Source organism: Coregonus clupeaformis, chromosome 26 (genome assembly GCF_020615455.1).
Source record: "Coregonus clupeaformis isolate EN_2021a chromosome 26, ASM2061545v1, whole genome shotgun sequence".
In the NCBI taxonomy this organism is placed as follows: Eukaryota; Metazoa; Chordata; class Actinopteri; order Salmoniformes; family Salmonidae; genus Coregonus; species Coregonus clupeaformis.
The window spans coordinates 35,676,042-35,700,301 of NC_059217.1; the positions used below are offsets into that span (position 1 = coordinate 35,676,042).

General features: G+C 45.8%; 1 protein-coding gene across 4 annotated transcripts in view; it reads right to left on the reverse strand.

Annotated features, from left to right (window-relative positions):
- The window catches only part of LOC121540719 (transcription factor SOX-6), a 164,448-nt gene that overhangs the window by 23,357 nt on the left and 116,831 nt on the right, over positions 1 to 24,260 (reverse strand). For all 4 annotated transcript variants that reach the window (XM_041849764.2, XM_041849766.2, XM_041849765.2 and 1 more), the window contains 3 exons: positions 5,749 to 5,898; positions 3,151 to 3,325; positions 2,015 to 2,199 (listed from right to left, as the gene is read on the reverse strand). In XM_041849764.2, coding sequence (XP_041705698.1) covers positions 2,015 to 2,199; positions 3,151 to 3,325; positions 5,749 to 5,898 — 510 coding nt within the window. The remainder of the gene's footprint in view (positions 1 to 2,014; positions 2,200 to 3,150; positions 3,326 to 5,748; positions 5,899 to 24,260) is intronic.

Sequence of the window (24,260 nt, forward strand, 5' to 3'; positions counted from 1 at the left end):
TGTAAGTCGCTCTGGATAAGAGCGTCTGCTAAATGACGTAAATGTAAAATGTAAATGTAAAGATGTGGCCTCTAGTTGAAGATGTGGACTCTAGTTGAAGATGTGGCCTCTAGTTGAAGATGTGGCAGAGGGGGTTCAAAGTATCCATCACTAAAATATTAATGATTCATCTTTGACTTCGTCCTTCCTCCCTGCCAACATGGGGATCAATCTCTTTTAGGAAGATGGAGGGATCATTTCTTCTTTTCAAAATGTATTTTCCCTTGAGTCTATCCATGATTGACTGATCTGATTTATATTTGGAAGACATTTTTTAACATGGGGGACCCCATGGGTATAGGAGTTCCTGCTACAAAGTGGCCCATCTGAAGGCCCTCTGCCCAGACTTTGGTTCTAATTGAGTATAGACCCCTAAGGCACAATCCCCCCCACAACCACACAACCACACTCCCACAGACATGCACATACACTCAGACATGTGCACACACACACGCACACACACACGCACACACGCACACACACACACACACACACACCACACACTCACACACCAAAACCATCACTATCATAGACCCAGCTGCTGTCTGTTCAAAGCAGTCGGCTTCTGGGTGGCCGTGGATATGAAAGAAGAGAGGATCTCAAGAGCACCGGCCAAAAAGCAGACACAACTATTTCCCTTCAACAGTACATGCATGAATTGAGAAAGTGACAAAATTACAGAATTGGGCTTGCCCCGTGTCAATCAGAGAATCAGCATATAATTAGAGCAATTGTACATTGTTCAGGCATCTGTATGCATTTGTGAACCTTGTCTGTTGAGGCTAATAGTGCTCATTGAAAACATGTAGAGTGTGTGTGTGTGTGCGTGTGTGTGTGTGTGTGCGTGCTCATGGGTGTTTATTTGTTTATTTGGATCCCCATTAGCTTTTGCAGAAGCAGCAGCTACTCTTCCTGGGGTCCACAAAAAACACAAAACACAAAACATGACAAGTAACAAAACACTGATAGACAAGGACAGTCACACATATGTAAAATACAACGATATAGAAACAATAAAACAATTATACAAACCATACAACTACAAAAGTCTGTGTGTGTGTGGTGTGTGTGTGTGTCTGTGTCTGTGTCTGTGTGTCTGTGTGTGTGTGTGTGTGTGTGTGTGTGTCTGTGCGTGTTTTAGTGTGTCTGTGTGTGTGTGTGGGTGTGTGTGTGTGTGTCCCCTCACAGTTCTTGCCGTTCCATGAGATGTTGTTTAATCGTTTTTTTAAAGGTCATGGCTCTGTATAATACTGTGCGTTGCCGTGAATTCGTTTTGGACACGGGGACTGTGAAGAGACCGCTGGTGGCATGTCTTGTGGGGTATGGGTTTCTGAGCTGAATGTCATTTGATTATGAAGACAATCTGGAATTTTCATCAAAGTAATATTTCTCATAAAAACTAGAGGAGAAGCAGTTAATCTCTCGTCAACCCTCAACCAGGAAAGACTGGCATGCATGTTGTTGATGTTAGTTCTGTATGTGTAGTTAAGGGCAAGGCGGGCTGCTCTGTTTTGAGCCAGCTGCAGCTTTGCTAGGTCTTTCCTGGCTGCACTTGACCATATTACCAGATAGTAATCAAGATGGGACAAGACCAGAGTCTGAACAACTAGTACAGTTGATCTTTGTATCAAAAACGCAGAGCATCTTTTTATAACAGACATACTGTACTCCTCCACATCTTCACAACAACTTTGTCAATATGACTTGACTATAATAACTAACCATCCAATGTTATACCTATGAGTTTAGCTTCCTTAACTTGCTCAATGGTCACATCCTTTATTTACAACTCCAGTTGAAGTTTAGGTTTTAGAAAATGTTTTTAACTAAATACAATGCTTTTAGTTTTAGATGCATAAACACACATGTGCATTCGTATATATGTATGTGTATGTATGCATCTACGTGTTTGAGTGTGAGTTTGTGCATGCGTTCGTGTGTGTGTGTACGTCTTTATGTGTGTCGTGACTCTAACCTTGCTGCCATTGCTGAGGCTCATGCCGCTCAGGGCCGTGAGCTTGGCCTCCAGGCTTTGCTGCTGCTGGTGATGAAGCTGTTCTCTCTGGATCTGCTCCCTCATCTTCCTTGCCTCCTGGATGGCCTTCATCACTGCGTCCTGGTCCCCAAACAACGCAGTGGAGTTCAGGCTGGACAGGATGTCTGTGGGCAGAAAGCATCGGCTGTCAGTGTCTGACTGTTGACGGACACAGCAGCAGACCAATCAGTATTGTTGCTGTACGTGACCTCACAGGAAAAGATCTTGACAAATGACTGATTCCAAATGGACCCTTAGCTCCTCCTCTCTAGACATGTGTAGAGCTGAGAGGATTGGTTCCTCCTCTCTAGACATGTGTAGAGCTGAGAGGATTGGACAGGTGTAAGCAATATAGAAAAAAGGTGGAGTTGTTACCATATTGCTTTTAGATATCCAGCTCTTTCAGATCTACACAGGTGCTTAGGGGGTAGGGGATACGGCTTTATTTGTGGTTAGACAATGAAATACTTTTTTTTCGAATGGCAGTTTCTCAACAAGCACCCAACATTCCCCTCTGCCCCCCTTTTTTGTGTACAGTATGTTTTTGAAGCCTATGTGTATGTAATAAGAAACGAGAGTGCAAACTTTCCGGCACCTTCCTTGTCTAATTAGCAGATGAAGAGGAAGTACTGCATGCATGGGTGGCCGTCAAAAAAAGGGTGAAAAATAACCCACAGGAAGGAACACAAGTGAAGTGGCGCATCCTCAAAGCCACTCTAGAGGAGCTAGCAAAATTGTTATGGCGTAATGAGAGGCTTTAGATTGTGCTTAATCACAGATAGCAGAGGTAGAGCACTAAGGTTTATGGTACTGGGCAGACAATGATGTGAGGAAGTCTCTTTAAACCAAAAAACGTGTGCTGGGTTTCACTGCTTCCGCTGCCTGGGTTTTCATTGGTGCTAAATACAGAGCTTTGGGCTCTCGTAAAAAAAAAACAGGTCTCCTTTGGGGTTGACTTGAACTGGCGGAGGATGCTAGGAATGTTTGTGTGCAATGTGAAGGTGTTTTGTGTGCATTTTGTTTATGTGTACCTGTGAGTGTGTGCACATGCATGTGTGGGTGTTCATTGCACCCACCCAGTGAGCCTCTGCCCATGTTGGAGAGGGGGCTGGGGATGCGCCCCTTCCCCAGGCTGATGGGGCTGGTCTTGTTGCTGGGGAACAGGCAGTGTGACGGCGAGGACGGGGAGCGGTGGGGTTCGCCAGTCTTGGATCGGGCTGAGAGGTTCAGGGGCTGCGTCGACCCTTCCTCCTGAGGAAGACGAGGAGAAAGAGCGGGCACAGGGGTAAGCACAGGGGTAAGCGAAGGCTGGACAGGATGTCTATGGGCTCAGGGGCAAGCACAGGGGTAAGCAAAGGCTGAAAACACACCGTGGACCTGTTACATGGACAAAACACAATTATTTTGACGGTGTTATGAGGGCATTATGACAGACTGCTTCAAGTGAAGACCTGGTGAAAATGTAGTTGTTAGTTGGAGTGTGTATATACTGAGTATACTAAACATTAGGAACATCTTCCTAATATTGAGTTGCACCCCCCCCCCCCTTTTTGCCCTCAGAACAGGCTCAATTCGTTGGGTTATGCTACAAGGTGTCGAAAGCATTCCGCAGGGATTCTGGCCCATGTTGACCCCAATGCTTCCCACAGTTGTGTCAAGTTGGCTTGAAGTCCTTTGGGTGGTGGACCATCCTTGATACACACAGGAAATTGTTGCGTGTGAAAAACCGAGCAGCTTTGCAGTTCTTGACACAAACCAGTGTGCCTGGCACTTACTACCATACCCTGTTCAAAGGCACTTAAATCTTTTTTTGTCTTGCCCATTCACCCTCTGAATGGCACACAAACACAATCAATGTCTCAATTGTCTCAAGGTTTAAAAACTTTCTTTAGCTCGTCTCCTCCCCTTCACTGAAGTGGATTTAACAAGTGACATCAATAAGGGATCACAGCTTTCAGACCTGGATTCACCTGGTCAGTCTGTGTCATGGAAAGAGCAGGTGTTCTTCATATTTTATACACTCAGTGTAGCTGTCGTGGTCTAAGCTCTGCTGAGGAGGATAAGTTCTCTATCCAACTGACTGAAGAGTCTTTCGCCCTGATTCAGTCTGACTCATCTATTCAACTCAGCCTCTGAATTATGTTGAAGCATGTCTGTCTGGGAGTCGAGATTGACAGAGCAAAAACATTTGAAGCAGACAGAAAAGTTGTGTTTGTTTATACTCAGTGTAGACCAGTATGAATGATGTGTTTGAGAATGCAATAATGCTTTAATACTTTGGTGGTGTTCCCCAGGGCACTGTGTTGGGACCGCACATGATTCAGAAGTTGGGAAAAATAAGGCTTCACCACCATGCTTTGACCCTCAGATTGCTGCCTAAAAAAGGTCTTCACTCAATTATCCCCCTCTCAAGTTGTGGCCATTTATAAATACATTTGATCAACAAAAGCCAGTCGTCCCATCTCCTCCTCTTTCCTAATCAAAGGTTCATGACCACATCGCCTCACATAAAGTTTGTGAGGAATCCCTGGAAGGGGATAGAAACTGGAAGAGAATCCTTCAACACCACCTGACTGTGCCGTGAAAGGGAACACTAACAAACATGGATTTAATTTGGAACCGGTCTTGAGGAGAGGAGAAGGAACGTGATTTTGGAGGCTGGGAGGACATTGGGATACCAGTGTGGGGGGTAGCGAGAGTGGAAAGGAGTTAGGGAAGGTGGTAGTTTCAAGGTGAAAGTTTCAAGGTGGAAGTTTCAAGGTGGAAGTTTCAAGTTGGAAGTTTCAAGGTGGAAGTTTCAAGGTGGAAGTTTCAAGGTGGAAGTTTCAAGTTTCAAGGGAAGAGTAACTACTTTAGAGCTGTGGTGAGTTCTGACTCCAGTCTATTGTGATGTTGGTTGAGTAGTATTGTGGAGCTGTGGTGAGTTCTGACTCCAGTCTATTGTGATGTTGGTTGAGTAGTATTGTGGAGCTGTGGTGAGTTCTGACTCCAGTCTATTGTGATGTTGGTTGAGTAGTATTGTGGAGCTGTGGTGAGTTCTGACTCCAGTCTATTGTGATGTTGGTTGAGTAGTATTGTGGAGCTGTGGTGAGTTCTGACTCCAGTCTATTGTTATGTTGGTTGAGTAGTATTGTGGAGCTGTGGTGAGTTCTGACTCCAGTCTATTGTGATGTTGGTTGAGTAGTATTGTGGAGCTGTGGTGAGTTCTGACTCCAGTCTATTGTGATGTTGGTTGAGTAGTATTGTGGAGCTGTGGTGAGTTCTGACTCCAGTCTATTGTTATGTTGGTTGAGTAGTATTGTGGAGCTGTGGTGAGTTCTGACTCCAGTCTATTGTGATGTTGGTTGAGTAGTATTGTGGAGCTGTGGTGAGTTCTGACTCCAGTCTATTGTGATGCTGGTTGCAGCGACCCCACATAGACACATGGCTCCCATTATTGCCTCATCGAGTCAAGATGAGGCGTATGCTCTCGAGCTCACTCCAGTAAAGAGGTCTGGGCCCATTGTAAACAGCAGCCAGCGCCAACGACTGTGTGTGTGTGTGCGTGTGTGTGTGTGTGTGTGTAAGTGTTCATTCCCTTTCACTTGAATCATTGATTCAGTCAGTGAGTTATATACTGTATAACCAAGATCCAAAACAAAACACACAAAGTCAAGCATACAGAGAAAGCTCACCTTAACGTGAGCGACAGGACTCAATGCTCTCTTTTCACTCTTCAAGGCGGAGGGCGAGAGGGGGCCTGAGGAGTTGGGAGGCTGCGGCAGTGAGGCCATTTTGGCTCCAGGTGAGATCTGCATGCTGGCCAGCTGGGTGGCGTACAGCTGCTGCAATGAGAGGAAATAGGGAAACTGTTAAGCTATTAACATCAGCAGCCAGCCGCTAGAACCGGCTTGCTTGCCGCCTCCCTCGCTGTGTGTCACATGCCCACACGCACAAACAAAATTCAGAGAAAAAACATACAGAGGGCCTGTCTATAGTTGGTCGTGACTTGAAGCTAAAATGAAAAAGACACACACAACTATGAGCATTGTTGGAGGCATGTGTTTGTTTGTCAAGGTTCAGATCCAGAGAAAACACATTTAACTCAAACCATCGACAATCTAGCTACAATGCTGATTCATTCAACAGATGGTGGTGTTCAGAGCGGCTTGCTTATCGATTAATATCAATGGTTGGATCCAGTTTGAGGTTTTGAGTGTTCCTCAAAACTTAAAGTCAGAGAAATTATTCAAGTTAAATGTCAGAGTAAAGTTTCAGGTAAATATATTTTTTTAACTCTTTCAAAGAATTAATGGAGGATAAACCTACATTTCAGAGAAATCCTACAAAGCTCCAAGACAGTCCAAGATACTTAGTAAATATCAAACAACCCAATCTAGAAAAGAGAAACACAGTCACTGTCTGAGGTCCAGCAGTTTAAATCAAAGCTCTGACCACTGCCTGAAACCACTGTCAACCTCCGTTTGAGGACTTGACAACATATCAAAGCCCCAATCCTGCAGGAAAACCACCCAGACATGGCTTGTGTTCAGTAATACTTGGCCTGCCTCTCTCCTCTCTACCTCCTCCTCTCCTCTAATATCACTCTTCTTTTCTCTTCTCCTCTCTCTCTCTCTTGTCTCTTCTCTCCTCCAATCTCACCTTTCTCCATTCTTCTCTCCTCTCCCTCATCTCCTCCCACCACTCCTCTCCTCCTACCTCCCCCTCTCTTTACCCCTCTCTCTCCCCCTGTCCACCTCTCCACCCCCCTCTCCTCCTACCTCCTCATCCCTCCCCTCTCCCCCCCTCTCTTTCTCCCCCCCCCTCTTCTCTTCCCCCCCTCTTTCTCTCTCGCTCTCTCTCCCCCTCTCTCTCCCCCCCTCCTCTCTCCCCAGTGTATCATTGCCCCAGTGTTGTGAGATCTGATTTCCTCTCAGTCTAAACCGGTAGGCCTCGCGGGAGCTCTGAGGTCCGTGGAGGGCGGCAGACACACGAGAAGCAGAGCAGAGGGGAGGACCGCCGCGCCGTCTCATTCTGCGGTTCAGGCAGCAAGTTGGACAGCCCTCTCCCGAGCCGATATTAAACACAAACAGAAGGGGCCCTCGCCGCGATGAAACAAAGCCCTGATGTCACGTCGCTTATTTTCCTTGGAGAATATGAGGAGTGCCCGGGCCAACCTCTGGCGATATGAGATCCGCTCAAGAATGTGCTTTGAATGACTGGTAGTGCCTCGCACGTCTATCATTCACGACCACAAGAGTAACTCGGTGTGGTGATGGCTGTTGTTCATACAACTGGGGAGAAGAGGAGAGCTGAGGTTGAGGTATTGACGCTGAAAGTCTCCGAGGCCCAAGCACACGCACAAACACACACACTGTCTCTCTCTACTGAGCAAGGATCATGTATGGGAACGAGTTAGACAGTTAGACACTGGTAGACTGAGCTATGGGCCCCTATTCCCAAGCACACTCACACAAACTTAACACACACAAACAAACATTCACATTCATACCCCCACACAAACTAAAACAGAGATAGCCCTGCCGCTTTCAATATGGCTGCCAAAACATCATCAGACAAGCGCTTTACACAGAGAGCTGACAAAAGCAACCAGTCGACCGTAACTAGGGAGTCAAACGGTGCACCTTTCTAGTAACCTAGTAAAAGATTGCCACAGTCATTTTTAGCCACATTGAGCCTTGTAAATGTATAATGTCACTATTGTTTACTTGACATTGACCCTGTCCTTGCCAACTGGCAAAATGCTGTTTAAAGTCAAACAAACAAAAGTGTTCAAGACAGGCCTTTTTCTCCCTTTTCCCCAAAAAACCTGCGGGATCAATGGTCGGTTAGAAGCCAATGTGCAACGTAAACAACGGCAATTGGACCTCTCACTGTTCAGTAAACCCTGAGGGAAGACAATGCAGTGATTTTTTAAAATTACAAATTGAAAAACAGTCTTCAAAAAGACCCCTCGCTATTGGACGGGGGCTCTGGCTGTTAGTGCTAATTTGACTGAAACTAAATGATTAGTCTGTAATTTTCCTCGATAAGTGCTGGTTTTGATAGTCAGGTAGGCGCGATAATATGCTAAGAGAATGGTATGTTGTTGTGCTTTATAGGGGGCTGAGTAGGAGTGCTGATCTAGGATCAGTATGACCTTTTAGATCATAATGAATAAGATGACATGGATTCTATACCTGCCCCTAGGGGGAGTGGTACAATCCCCTTAGCTAGCTTCTTTTAGCCTCGGGTTTCTATTGATCTCAGTATCAGGAATTTTTCAGCAGGTTAGCAGGGAGAGAAAGGAGGAAAATGGAATGACTGCCTGACTGCCTGACGCTCACTAAGGAAAGGCTAAATTAGCACTTTCTGGTGTGTGTGTGTGTATTCTTATGCATGTGTGTTTGTGTGAGTGCGTCATGCGCGCTTGCACAAGTATGTGTGCGTGTGTAAACATACATGTGTGTAAACCTTCACAGTAAGCGTGTCTGTATATATATTGCATAAGTTGCACTCTCATAGATTCACAGCTGAGTCTCATTGAGAATACGTCCATCACTAGTCCTCAAGTTATGCCTATGCTCTAATCTCTTCAAAGGGTCAGATGTACGCTCCTTAACCTCTGCCCCAAAACATTTTGATTTGATTCTCCTATTAAACTCGTAAATCACAAATGTCCTGTGATGAATGAAATCCCACAGGGCAAAAAATCTGCAAACGCCTATATTTAGCAAAGTAGGGGAAAACCCTTGACTCCGCATATCAGTGTTGCGTCAATTCCTCACCTTTAGAGCTATGAAACAGACAGGACAGAAATAGCTAATTGAGCCGGAGAGGAAGAGAGTGAGAGACGTCTTGTGATGACAACGAGAACGTCTGCTAAGTAACTGTGTTGCACTCGCATTAGCAGGACACAAAGGGGGTTATTCTTCAATTGAACTGGACTGCAGATGCCAGGCACCGGCCATAAGGACTGGAAACAATTGCCTGACGAAGTTCCCACAGTGGTAAGGGACATTCGGGCTGAGTCCCAAATGTCACTCTATTCTCTTTATAGTGCACTACTTTTGACGTGAGCCCATGCCTTTGGGACGCAGCCCCTGGCTCCTAAAACATTCTGCCGCTTGTTGTGCTGGTCATGAATGATCCAATACGATTAGTCAATATATTGTATTCTAGTTTCCCTCCTATGACTATAGTGTAAGTGCAACATATTGTTGAGGTAAAATAAATAAAGGGTGTGGAATGCAAGAGATTTGGAGATCAGGCTATCTTGTCTTCCATCTTTAGAGTGTTATAAATACAGTGGGGGAAAAAAGTATTTAGTCAGCCACCAATTGTGCAAGTTCTCCCACTTAAAAAGATGAGAGAGGCCTATGACAGACAAACTATGACAGACAAAATGAGAATTTTTTTTCCAGAAAATCACATTGTAGGATTTTTAATGAATTTATTTGCAAATTATGGTGGAAAATAAGTATTTGGTCAATAACAAAAGTTTCTCAATACTTTGTTATATACCCTTTGTTGGCAATGACACAGGTCAAACGTTTTCTGTAAGTCTTCACAAGGTTTTCACACACTGTTGCTGGTATTTTGGCCCATTCCTCCATGCAGATCTCCTCTAGAGCAGTGATGTTTTGGGGCTGTCGCTGGGCAACACAGACTTTCAACTCCCTCCAAATATTTTCTATGGGGTTGAGATCTGGAGACTGGCTAGGCCACTCCAGGACCTTGAAATGCTTCTTACGAAGCCACTCCTTCGTTGCCCGGGCGGTGTGTTTGGGATCATTGGCATGCTGAAAGACCCAGCCACGTTTAATCTTCAATGCCCTTGCTGATGGAAGGAGGTTTTCACTCAAAATCTCACGATACATGGCCCCATTCATTCTTTCCTTTACACGGATTAGTCGTTCTGGTCCCTTTGCAGAAAAACAGCCCCAAAGCATGATGTTTCCACCCCCATGCTTCACAGTAGGTATGGTGTTCTTTGGATGCAACTCAGCATTCTTTGTCCTCCAAACACGACGAGTTGAGTTTTTACCAAAAAGTTATATTTTGGTTTCATCTGACCATATGACATTCTCCCAATCCTCTTCTGGATCATCCAAATGCAGTCTAGCAAACTTCAGACGGGCCTGGACATGTACTGGCTTAAGCAGGGGGACACATCTGACACTGCAGGATTTGAGTCCCTGGCGGCGTAGTGTGTTACTGATGGTAGGCTTTGTTACTTTGGTCCCAGCTCTCTGCAGGTCATTCACTAGGTCCCCCCGTGTGGTTCTGGGATTTTTGCTCACCGTTCTTGTGATCATTTTGACCCCACGGGGTGAGATCTTGCGTGGAGCCCCAGATCGAGGGAGATTATCAGTGGTCTTATATGTCTTCCATTTCCTAATAATTGCTCCCACAGTTGATTTCTTCAAACCAAGCTATTGCAGATTCAGTCTTCCCAGCCTGGTGCAGGTCTACAATTTGTTTCTGGTGTCCTTTGACAGCTCTTTGGTCTTGGCCATAGTGGAGTTTGGAGTGTGACTGTTTCAGGTTGTGGACAGGTGTCTTTTATACTGATAACAAGTTCAAACAGGTGCCATTAATACAGGTAATGAGTGGAGGACAGAGGAGCCTCTTAAAGAAGAAGTTACAGGTCTGAGCCAGAAATCTTGCTTGTTTGTAGGTGACCAAATACTTATTTTCCACCATAATTTGCAAATAAATTCATTAAAAATCCTACAATGTGATTTTCTGGATTTTTTTCTTCTCAATTTGTCTGTCATAGTTTACGTGTACCTATGATGAAAATTACAGGCCTCTCTCATCTTTTTAAGTGGGAGAACTTGCACAATTGGTGGCTGACTAAATACTTTTTTCCCCCACTGTAGATGCATAACTTTATAAGATTGTAATGGATTTGGTATTCCCCTCCCTCTCTCCCTCCTAACCACATACATTCTCCTCTCTCCAGTATTATCTCTCTCCTCTCTATTACTATCTTTCTATCTCTCTCCTCTCCATTAATATCTCTCTATCTCTCTCCTCTCCATTACTATCTCTCTCCTCTCCATTACTATCTCTCTCATCTCCATTAGTATATCTCTCCTCTCCATTACTATCTCTCTATCTCTCCATTACTATCTTACAATCTCTCTACTCTCCAATACTATCTCTCTCCTCTCAATTATCTTTCTATCTCTCCTCTCCATTACTATCTCTCTCCTCTCCATTACTATCTCTCTACTATCCATTACTCTCTATCCTCTCCATTACTATCTCTCTATCTCTCTCCTCTCCATTACTATCTCTCTCCTCTCCATTACTATCTCTCTATCTCTCTCCTCTCCATTACTATCTCTCCCCTCTCCATTAATATCTCTCTATCTCTCTCCATTAGTCCCTCTTTATATCTCTCCTCTCCATTAATATCTTTCTAGCTCTCCCTTCTCCATTATTATCTATCCTCTCCATTACCATCTCTCCCCTCTCCATTACTATTGCTCTACTCTTCATTATTATATATTTCACTCCACTCCATTTCTATCTCTCCATCTCTCTCCTCTCCATTACCATCTCTCTCCTCTCCATTACTATCTCGCTATCTCTCTCCTCTCTATTACTATCTCTCTCTTCTCCATTACTATCGCTCTACTCTCCATTATTATCTCTCCCCTCTCTATTATTGTCTCTCTATCTCTCCCCTCTCCATTACTATCTCTCCATCTATCTCCTCTCCATTACTATCTCTCTCCTCTCCATTACTATATCTCTATCTCTCTCCTCTCCATTTCAATCTCTCTATCTCCATTACTATCTCTCTACTCTCCATTACTCTCGCTCCTCTCCAATACTATCTCTCTGCTCTCCATTAGTATATCTCTATCTCTCCATTACTATCCCTCTCCTCTCCATTACTATCTCTCTATTTCTCTCCTTTTCTATCTCTCTATCTCTCTACTCTCCATTACTATCACTCTCTCTCCTCTCGATTACTATCTCTCCATCGCTCTCCTCTCCATTACTATCTTTATATCTCTCCCCTCTCCATTACCATCTCTCTCCTCTCCATTACCATCTCTCTCCTCTCCATTTATAGCTCTCTCCTGTCCATTACCATCTCTATCCTCTCCATTACTATCTCACTATCTCTCCCCTCTCCATTACCATCTCTCTCCTCTCCATAACATCCCCCTCCTCCCAGTACCATCTCTCCTCTCCATTACTATCTCTCTCCATTTCTATCTCTCTCCATTTTTATCTCTCTCCTCTCCATTACTATCTCTCTCCATTTCTATCTCTCTCCTCTCCATTGCTATCTCTCTCCATTTCTATCTCTCTCCTCTCCATTACTATCTCTCTCAATTTCTATCTCTCTCCTCTCCATTTCTATCTTTCTCCTGTCCATTTCTATCTCTCTCCTCTCCATTTATATCTCTCTCCTCTCCATTTCTATCTCTCCATCTCCATTTCTATCTCTCCATCTCTCTCCTTTCCATTACTATCACTCTCCTCTCTATTACTGCCAAGGAAGTAGTCTCCATCTGCTTCTCCTCCTCCATCGTGTAGTGGAGTAGACGGAGAACAGCAAGAGGATTGTTCCAATCAGCGCTGGTCCCATGTCACAAGTCGTGGAAACCGAAGGCAGCGGCATGCTGCCAAACGGACTAGAGTGTCTGTGAGAGGTCCGGAGCAGATCAACATGAAGAATAGCTTCGCCGCCCTGGTGCCTGAACTACCTGCGCCTTCATCGCTGGGACTGCCTGTGTCTGGGATGGTGGTGCTGACTCCAACTATGCTGACTCCAACAGCGGCTTCGTCGTCGAGCTCGGCTCCTTTCCCTCTCTCTGGATCTGATTGGGCTCTGCCTGCTGTGGGAGGTCTGGACCTATCGCCGGGAGCTGCGGGCGTATGCTATCTTGCTTCTCATGGGCCCGTGAAAGGTTCCACAAATTGTGTGAGGGGTAGGAATGGGTGGATTTCTCCATCCCCTTCTCCGGCCGTTGTATTGGGCAGTTCAATGGTGAGAAATGTCTCATTCCCTGGAGCAAAAACGTTGTGCTATCCAGGAGCACGAGTACAGGACATCAATAAGTTGCTCCCAAACTTTTTAAACCTGCATCAGGGAATTGAGTCTATCATAGTTCATGTGGGATTCAATTACATTATGAAGGGCAGCTCAGAACAGTTGAAGATGGATTTTAAAGAACTGATTGGGTCTCTGCTTGACATCAACAAACGCCCCATAATATCTGGCCCTGTGCCCTCCCTAAATCATGGCATTGAACGTTTCAGCAGACTTTTAGCCTTCAATAGCTGGCTTTGTGACTATTGCATCTCTGTGGGTGTAACATTTATTGACAATTTTGATACCTTCTGGAAACAAAGCTTGTTTTATAAGAAGGATGGGATCCACCCAAATCATTTGGGATCCCGGATCCTTTCACAGCATTATAAGGCTGCGTTGAGACAATGACTTATCAATGACCCAAGCCCAGCTCAGTTAATCCCTACCATTGTGGCGCTGAGTTGTCATAATGCTTCAGCAAATGTACATTATCTCAGGGGCGTTGGTAGACACAATGTAAGTAACCTAATGTATGTCCCTCTAACTGACCTGAATGCCTCTGCTGATCCTACAGCTATTATATGCAGTAATCATGTGCATATGAACCAGAGTTATACTGTTAGCACTGAGGCAGTGTGCCCCAGTAGGAAGCCCACTGTGTGCAGCTCACCCTGCACTAACATAAATTACATGTGCATGTCTACTTCTGCTAAGCTTCCCAGTAAAGCAATGAAAATAATCAAGCATCCCAGAAAAGAGCTAAAAATAGCCCACGTTAACATATGTAGCTTAAGAAACAAGGTTCATGAAATCAATAATTTGCTAGTAACAGATGACATTCATATTCTGACAATCTCTGAAACTCACTTAGATAATACCTTTGATAATCTGCCTCACCTAAAGCCCATTCTTTTGGGAAGCTGCTATAGACCACAGAGTGCTAACAGTCAGTATCTGGATAACGTGTGAAATGCTTGATAATGTATGTGATATCAACAGAGAGGTATATTTTCTGGGTGATTTAAATATTGACTGGCTTTCATCAAGCTGCCCACTCAAGAAAAAGATTCAAACTGTAACCAGTGCCTACAACCTGGTTTAGGATATCAGTCAACCTACCAGGGTAGTTACAAACAGTACAGGAATTAAATCATCAACTTATAATGATCATATCTTTACTTATGCTGCAGAAATTTGCTTTAAAGCAGTATCCAAATCCATCAGATGTAGGGATCACAATATAGTAGCCATATCTATGAAAACCAAAGTTCCAAATGCTGGGCCTAATATAGTGTATAAGTGTTGTAGTGATTCTTATGTTGTTGATATTTGTTGGTCTGTGGTGTGTAATGAGGAGCAACCAGACACCGCACTTGACAAATTTATGAAATTGCTTATTCCAGTTACTAATAAGCATGCGCTCATTAAGAAAATGAAGGTAAAAACTGTTAAATCCCCATGGATTGATGAAGAATTTAAAAACTGTATGGTTGAGATGGATGAGGCAAGAGGAATGGCAAATAAGTCTGGCTCCACACCCAATTGGCAAACGTACTGCAAATTGAGAAATCATATGACTAAACTGAATAAAAATAAGAAGAAACTATACTACGAGACAAAGACAAATGATACAAAGACTGATAGTAAAAAGCTTTGGAGCACCTTAAATGACATTTTCGGCAAAAAGGCAAACTCAGCTCCATCATTCATTGAATCAGATGGCTCATTCATCCCAAAACCCACTGATATTGCCAATTACTTTAATGATTTTTTAATTGGCAAGATTTACAAACTTAGGCATAACATGCCAGCAACAAACGCTGACATTCAAGTATAAATGATCAAATTATGAAATATAAGCGTTGTAATTTTGAATTCCGTAAAGTGAGTGTGGAAGAGGTGACAATGACAACATTTTACATTTACATTTTTAGTCATTTAGCAGACGCTCTTATCCAGAGCGACTTATATGAGCAATTAGGGTTAAGTGCCTTGCTCAAGGGCACATCGACAGATGTTTCACCTAGTCGGCTCAGGGATTAGAACCAGCAACCTTTCGGTTACTGGCACAACGCTCTTAACCACTAAGCTACCTGCCGCCCCGGTGTCTGAGAACTTGGATGGAAAATTACTGAGGATAACAGCGGATGATATTGCGACTCCAATTTGCCATATCTTCAATCTTAGCCTACTAGAAAGTGTGTGCCCTCAGGCCTGGAAGGAAGCAAAAGTAATTCCGCTACCCAAGAATAGTAAAGCCCCCTTTACTGGCTCAAATAGCCGACCAATCAGTCTGTTACCAACCCTTAGTAAACTTTTGGAAAAAATTGTGTTTGACCATTACAATGCTATTTTACTGTAAACAAATTGACAACAGACTTTCAGCACGCTTATAGGGAAGGACATTCAAAAAGCACGGCACTTACACAAATGACTGATGATTGGCTGAGAGGAATTTATTATAAAAATATTGTGGGAGCTGTTTTGTTAGACTTCAGCGTGGCTTTTGACATTATCGATCATAGTCTGCTGATGGAAAAACATATGTGTTATGGCTTTACACCCCCTGCTATATTGTGGATGAGTTACCAGTCTAACAGAACACAGAGGGTGTCCTTTAATGGAAGTCTCTCCAACATAATCGAGGTAGAATCAGGTATTCCCCAGGGCAGCTGTCTAGGCCCCTTACTTTTTTCAATCTTTACTATTGACATAATAATATAATATGCCATTTAGCAGACGCTTTTATCCAAAGGGACTTACAGTCATGCGTGCATAAATGTTTTTGTGTATGGGTGGTCCCGGGGATCGAACCCACTACCCTGGCATTACAAGCGCTGTGCTCTACCAGCTGAGCTACAGAGGACCAGTGATTCCACCCACTGACTTTGAGTAAAGCAAGTGTGTCTATGTATGCGGATGGCTCAACACTATACACGTCAGCTACTACAGTGAGTGGAATCACTGCAACACTTAACAAAGAGCTGCAGTTAGTTTCAGAATCGGTAGCAAGGAATAAGTTAGTCCTAAATATTTCAAAAACTAAAAGTATTGTATTTGGGACAAATCATTCACTAAACCCTAAACCTCAACTAAATCTTGTAATAAATAATGTGGAAAATTAGCAAGTTGAGGTGAGTAAACTGCTTAGAATAAACCTGGATTGTAAACTGACATGGTCAAAACATGTTGATACAGCAGTAGCTAAGATGGGGAGAAGTCTGTCCATAATAAAGTGCAGGTCTGCCTTTTTAACACCACTATCAACAAGGTATGTCCTACAGGCCCTAGTTTTGTCGCACCTGGACTACTGTTCAGTCGGGTGGTCAGGTGTCACAAAGAGGGACCTCAGAAATTACAATTGGCTCAGAACAGGCCAGCACGGCTGGCCCTTAAATGTACACGGAGAGCTAACATTAATAATATGCATGTAAATCTCTCATGGCCAGAAGTGGAGGAGCGACTGACTTCATCACTACTTGTTTCTGTAAGAAGTGTTGACATGCTGAATGCACCGAGGTGTCTGTTTAAACTACTAGCACATAGCTCGGACACCCATGCATACCCCACAAGACATGCCACCAAAGGTCTCTTCACAAGTCAAGAACAGACTATGGGAGGTGTACAGTACTACATAGAGCCATTGCTACATGGAACTCTATTCCACATCAGGGAACTGATGGAAGCAGTAGAATCAGATTTAAAAAACAGATAAAAATACACCTTATGGAACAGTGGGGACTGTGAAGAGACACATACAGGCACAGACACAAACACACATACACATGATAAGACAAGCACGCTACTCACACGTAAACATGGATTTTGTATTGTAGATATGTGATAGTAGAGTAGTGGACTGAGTGAAGACACTTAATGTGTTGTGAAAAGTGTTATGAAATTATAATGTCATGTAATATTTTTGTATATAATTGCCTTAATTTTGCTGGACCCCAGGAAGAATGGGGATCCTTAATAAATACAAATACTATCTCTCTCCTCTCCATTACTATCTCTCAATCTCTCTCCTCTCATTACTATCTCTCTCCTCTCCATTACTATCTCTCAATCTCTCTCCTCTCATTACTATCTCTCAATCTCTCTCCTCTCATTACTATCTCTCTCCTCTCCATTACTCTCTCAATCTCTCTCCTCTCCATTACTATCTCTCAATCTCTCTCCTCTCATTACTATATCGCTCCTCTCCATTACTCTCTCCTCTCCCTTACTCTCTCAATCTCTCTCCTCTCCATTACTATCTCTCAATCTCTCTCCTCTCATTACTATATCACTCCTCTCCATTACTCTCTCCTCTCCATTACTCTCTCAATCTCTCTCCTCTCCATTACTATCTCTCAATCTCTCTCCTCTCATTACTATCTCGCTCCTCTCCATTACTCTCGCTCCTCTCCATTACTCTCTCAATCTCTCTCCTCTCCATTACTATCTCTCTCCTCTCCATTATTATCTCTCTCCTCTCCATCTCTCTATCTCCTCCTCTCCATTTTTCTATCTCTCTCCATTACTATCTCTCTATTTCTCACTATGAGTAGAAGCCTCCCCCTGGACCACAGCTGTCCCCGAGTCAGTCTTTGTGACCTTGCTTCCGTCTCTGACCCAACTCTTTGCCTGGCACTGCCCATACACATGCCCCTGCCCTTGACAGCCCATGCCCACTAGCCATTAGGTAGGCAGGCTGCCCGTTCCCATTCAGCTGTTGGGAGGGAGGGGGTAGTGCCACAGGGCAGCTACTCCAGTCTGGTCAAACGTCTGTCTCATCTGCTGGCATCTGGTATCTGGTGGGCTCCACTGTAGCCAGCTTTCATTAAGAAAAATAAATAATTTGGCTCTGATGCATACAGTAGACGTAAACAGCCAAAGACACTGACACACATTCATCCACAGCTCTTTGACTGGAAAGCCAAGTTAGAGTAAAACGCACTATTTTTTTAATGTTGTAGAAGCTGTTTCATACTGTTCAGACACATGGAGCTATTGCTATTATCTGTTCTATCTGTGTCTCACAGTGTCTCACTGTGTCTCACCGTGTCTCACCGTGTCTCACTGTGTCTTATCAAATCAAATCAAGCTTTATCTATACAGCACATTTTCAGACATGAATGCAACACAATGTGCTTCACAGGAAAAAACGAATAAAAACAATGAAAATAACATGAAATATTTACTACACAACAAACATAAGAGGGTAAAAAACAAAATAATAACAATAAAAACTGATCGACTTAAAAGCACCTTAAGGAAAAGCAAAGCTAAAAAGGTGCGTTTTAAGATCTCCTTTAAATATATCCACAGTTTCAGCCCCCCTCAGGTTCTCTGGCAGGCTATTCCAGAGGCTGGGGGCATAGTACCTAAAGGCTGCCTCTCCATGCCTCTTGGTCCTAGGCTTTGGGATAGTTAAACGACCAGTGCCAGAGGACCTTGTCACGCCCTGGCTCTGGGGACTCTGTTATGTTATGTTTCTATGTTCAGGATCTAGTTGATGTGTTTCTATGTTGGCCGGGGTGGTTCTCAATCAGAGGCAACGTGAATCAGCTGTTGCTTGTTGTCTCTGATTGGGAACCATACTTAGGTAGTCGTTTGGCAGTGTGTTGGAAGTGTGTTGCCAGTCCGGTCCGGCCCGTTCCTGATCCCCGTATAAGGCCAGTGGTGTGTGTTCCCAGTGCGGTCCGGCCTGTTCCTGTCCCTCGCACCAAGCCTGTGATGCGCGTCGCCAGCCCGGCCCGGCCGGTTCCTGCCCCTCGCACCAAGCCAATGGTGCGCGTCGTCAGCCCGGTCCGGCCTGTTCCTGCCCCTCGCACCAAGCCAATGGTGCACGTCGCCAGCCCGGTCCGGCCTGTTCCTGCCCCTCGCACCAAGCCAATGGTGCGCGTCGCCAGCCCGGCCCGGCCTGTTCCTGCTCCCCGTACCAAGCCTGTGGGGCGCATCGTCAGTCCGGTCCGGCCTGTTCCTGCTCCCCGCACCAAGCCTGTGGTGCGCGTCGCCAGCCCGGTCCGGCCCGTTCCTGCTCCCCGCACCAAGCCAATGGTGCGCGTCGTCAGCCCGGTCCGGCCTGTTCCTGCCCCTCGCACCAAGCCTGTGATGCGCGTCGCCAGCCCGGCCCGGCCGGTTCCTGCCCCTCGCACAAAGCCAATGGTGCGCGTCGTCAGCCCGGTCCGGCCAGTTCCTGCCCCTCGCACCAAGCCAATAGTGCGCGTCGCCAGCCCGGTCCGGCCTGTTCCTGCTCCCCGCACCAAGCCTGTGGTGCGCGTCGCCAGCCCGGTCCGGCCCGTTGCTGCTCCCAGCACCAAGCCAATGGTGCGCGTCGTCAGCCCGGTCCGGCCTGTTCCTGCCCCTCGCACCAAGCCTGTGATGCGCGTCGCCAGCCCGGCCCGGCCGGTTCCTGCCCCTCGCACCAAGCCAATGGTGCGCGTCGTCAGCCCGGTCCGGCCTGTTCCTGCCCCTCGCACCAAGCCAATGGTGCGCGTCGCCAGCCCGATCCGGCCTGTTCCTGCCCCTCGCACCAAGCCAATGGTGCGCGTCGCCAGCCCGGCCCAGCCTGTTCCTGCTCCCCGCACCAAGCCTGTGGGGCGCATCGTCAGTCCGGTCCGGCCTGTTCCTGCTCCCCGCACCAAGCCTGTGGTGCGCGTCGCCAGCCCGGTCCGGCCCGTTCCTGCTCCCCGCACCAAGCCAATGGTGCGCATCGTCAGCCCGGTCCGGCCTGTTCCTGCCCCTCGCACCAAGCCAATGGTGCACGTCGCCAGCCTGGTCCGGCCTGTTCCTGCCCCTCGCACCAAGCCAATGGTGCGCGTCGCCAGCCTGGCCCGGCCTGTTCCTGCTCCCCGCACCAAGCCTGTGGGGCGCATCGTCAGTCCGGTCCGGCCTGTTCCTGCTCCCCGCACCAAGCCTGTGGTGCGCGTCGCCAGCCCAGTCCGGCCCGTTCCTGCTCCCCGCACCAAGCCAATGGTGCGCGTCGTCAGCCCGGTCCGGCCTGTACCTGCCCCTCGCACCAAGCCAATGATGCGCGTCGCCAGCCCGGTCCGGCCTGTTCCTGCCCCTCGCACCAAGCCAATGGTGCGCGTCGCCAGCCTGGCCCGGCCTGTTCCTGCTCCCCGCACCAAGCCTGTGGGGCGCATCGTCCGTCCGGTCCGGCCTGTTCCTGCTCCCCGCACCAAGCCTGTGGTGCGCGTCGCCAGCCCGGTCCGGCCCGTTCCTGCTCCCCGCACCAAGTCTATGGTGCGTGTCGTCAGCCCGGCCCGGCCCGTTCCTGCTCCCCGCACCAAGCCAATGGTGTGCGTCGCCAGCCCGGTCCGGCCTGTTCCTGCTCCCCGCACCAAGCCTGTGGGGCGCATCGTCAGTCCGGTCCGGCCTGTTCCTGCTCCCCGCACCAAGCCTGTGGTGCGCGTCGCCAGCCCGGCCCGGCCCGTTCCTGCTACCCGCACCAAGCCAATGGTGCGCGTCGCCAGCCTGGTCCGGCCCGTTCCTGCTTCCCGCACCAAGTCTATGGTGCGCGTCGTCAGCCCGGTCCGGCCCGTCCCTGCTCCCCGCACCAAGCCTGTGGTGCGCGTCGTCAGTCCGGCACAGCCCGTGCCCGTATCACCGGTGCCTGGTCAGGTACCGGTCAGCTGCTCCACACCGGAACCTAAGCAATCCGCTCCACCGATGTCCAGTCCAGCTCCAGCCAGCGGGGCCAGACCAGACCAGGGGCACTACGGGGGGGTTGTTAGAGGGTGGTGGTCAAGCCCGGAGCCGGATCCGCCTCCGAGGAGGAATGCCCACCCGGCCCTCCCCTGTTTGGTTTATGTTTGGCGCGGTCGCAGTCCGCGCCTTTGGGAGGGGGGTACTGTCACGCCCTGGCTCTGGGGACTCTGTTATGTTGAGCCAGGGTGTGTAGAGTCTATGTTTTGTGTTTCTATGTTCAGGATCTAGTTGATGTGTTTCTATGTTGGCCGGGGTGGTTCTCAATCAGTGGCAACGTGAATCAGCTGTTGCTTGTTGTCTCTGATTGGGAACCATACTTAGGTAGTCGTTTGGCATGTGTGTGGTGTGGTATCTTGTTCCGTGTTGGTTTGTTTATGTACCGAAGGACTTCACGTATCGTTTTGTTGTTTTTGTTCGTGTGGTGATATATAAATAAAAGATGTTCGCATTCCACGCTGCGCATTGGCCCATTTCTTCAAATGACGATCGTGACAGACCTGAGGGACCTACTGGGTAAATATCTCAAAAGAATGTCTGACATGTATTGGGGTGCACAATCGTGGATTGATTTAAAAACGAATAGAAGAATCTTAAAATTAATTGGAAAACTCACAGGCAGCCAGTGCAGAGACCTTAAAACCGGTGTAATGTGTGCTCTCCGTCTGGTCTTGGTCAGTACCCGTGCTGCAGCATTCCGTATGTTTTGCAGTTGACCAATGGCTTTCTTGGGTAGACCAGAAAGGAGAGCATTACAGTAGTCAAGCCTGATTGAAATAAAATAATGGATGAGTCTCTCTGTATCAGCGTGAGAGAGAAATGGCCGCACCTTGGCAACGTTCCTCAGGTGGTAAAAAGCTATTTTGGTCACATTCCTAATGTGTTAATCGAAATTGAGTTCAGAATCTAAAATAACACCAAGGTTTTTTACTTACTTTTATTGCCCGTGAATTATCTTTACTGCCCGTGCGGCCAGATTATTTATTTGGATACAACAATAAGTACCTCGGTCTTGTCGTGATTTAGATTTAGTTGTGAGCCAACTAAGTATTTAAATCACTAATACAGTCTAATCATTTATCCATGGAGCTAAAATCCTCTGGTGACACAGAAATGTAAAGTTGTGTATTGTCTGCGTAGCAGTGAAATTCAATGCTGTGCTTTCTGATAATGCTGCCAAGGGGTAACATACAGTATATAAATTGAACAGTACCGGACCCAAAATCGAACCTTGTGGAACACCACGTGATACAGTGAGGGAAAAAAGTATTTGATCCCCTGCTGATTTTGTACGTTTGCCCACTGACAAAGAAATGATCAGTCTATCATTTTAATGGTAGGTTTATTTTAACAGTGAGAGACAGAATAACAACAACAAAATCCATAAAAACGCATGTCAAAAATGTTATAAATTGATTTGCATTTTAATGAGGGAAATAAGTATTTGACCCCCTCTCAATCAGAAAGATTTCTGGCTCCCAGGTGTCTTTTATACAAGTAACGAGCTGAGATTAGGAGCACACACTTAAAGGGAGTGCTCCTAATCTCAGCTTGTTACCTGTATAAAAGACACCTGTCCACAGAAGCAATCAATCAATCAGATTCCAAACTCTGCACCATGGCCAAGACCACAGAGCTCTCCAAGGATGTCAGGGACAAGATTATTAAAAAATAATTTAGCTGTTTGAAAACCAATTTCTCCGGAATTTTGCTTAAGAATGGAAGAAGGTTGGAGATTGGCCAAAAATTGCTAAGAGCTGAAGAATCTAGATTACTTTTCTTCAGAAGGGGTTTCACCATAGCAGTTTTTAGTGCAGTGGGGAAAGTGCCACTGCAGGGAATGATTAACAATAGTGTGCACTTCTTCAGATATGCAATTAAAAACTGTTTTGAAGAAGGTGGTGGGGATAGAATCGAGAACGCAGGTAGAAGGCTTCAGTTGTGACATCACTTTCCTGAGCATGTCTGTGTCAACCAGGGAAAATAAATCCATAGTGACTTTGCATGGTAGGCTAGGGCACATATCATCAAACTTCTCATCAGGTCTTGCTTGACTGATACCCAGCCTAATGTTTATCTTATCTCTGAAATATGCTGCAAACTCATCACATTTAGATGTGGAGGAAAGTTCACATAGGTTTGAGGTGGTAGGATTTATCAGGTCATCAATGTTCGAGAAGAGCACTCTCTAATTAGTGATCAAGTTAGAAAAATGAGCCTGTCTGGCATTTCTAATTGCCTTGTTATATATGCCAAGTTGCTCTCTCAGAATATAATAATGGACCCTGCAACTTTGACTTTCTCCACTTTCGATTAGCCTTTCTTCAATTTCTCTTTAATTTATTAGTTTCTTCACTCATCCAAGGGGCTCTCCGTTTGGATGTGGCCTTTTTCAACTTTACTGGAGCTATGGCAACAATGGTTGCCCTTAATTTTCTATTAAAGTTCTCAACTAAATCATCACAAGAGGAAGGCAGAATAGGTGATGGAGTATTGTTCATACACTCAATAAAATCTGTAGCAACTTCAGAGGTAAGATAGCGTTTCTTAATAATGTGTTCAGTATTACCCTGTGCTATGGGCAACAAGGTAGTAAAAAATACACAGTGGTGATCAGATAAAGCAACATCAACAATACAGGATATGTCAATAGAAAGCCCCTTGGTAATAACCAGGTCCAGAGTATGGCCGCGATAATGGGTGGGCCCAATAACATGTTGGATAAAGTCCATAGAGCTCAAAAGAATCATAAATTCAATGGCCTTGGAGTCAATCTCTTTGTCAACATGAATATTATAATCACCCAACACAATGATTGTATCATAGTTCTGAAGGACAACAGACAATAGTTCAGAGAAATCAGTAAAGAAAGTGGGACAGTGCTTTGGTGGCCTATACAGGGTTATGGCCAGCACTGGTGGCTGACATTTAAACAATATAGCATGATGCTCAAAAGACCAAAAGTCACCAAATGAAATGTTCTTACAACTGAGAGCATTAGTAAAAATAGAGGCTGTCCGCCCACCCCTTTTCCCTTTTCTGATAGAGTATGAAAAGCTGTAGTCCAGTAATGAGTTTATTCACAAGAAAGGGTTTACTAGTGATTGCACTAACATTTAAATGTGCCATATTCAATGAGTGTGGGGCACTCTGGCACTCTGCCCCTGAGGCATCTGCCTAGAGGTAACCAATTGATTAACAACCAAATTATTACCATTACAACCACGTTTTCTGACAGTCTCCAATCTTTCAGAATGGTAGGAGATTACAGTTTGTATAAACTCACTAGAAGGCGGAGTTAAAGGAACATAAATTAGGTTACTCACAATAACCGTAGTGCCATTTCTATAGGAGTTTATATGATTTCCAAGTCCTCTGTTGCTTATTCTGACAGGGAGAACTGGAGCACTACCAGACCCTGTCCGTCAGTCTCTAGAACAGTTTGCAATG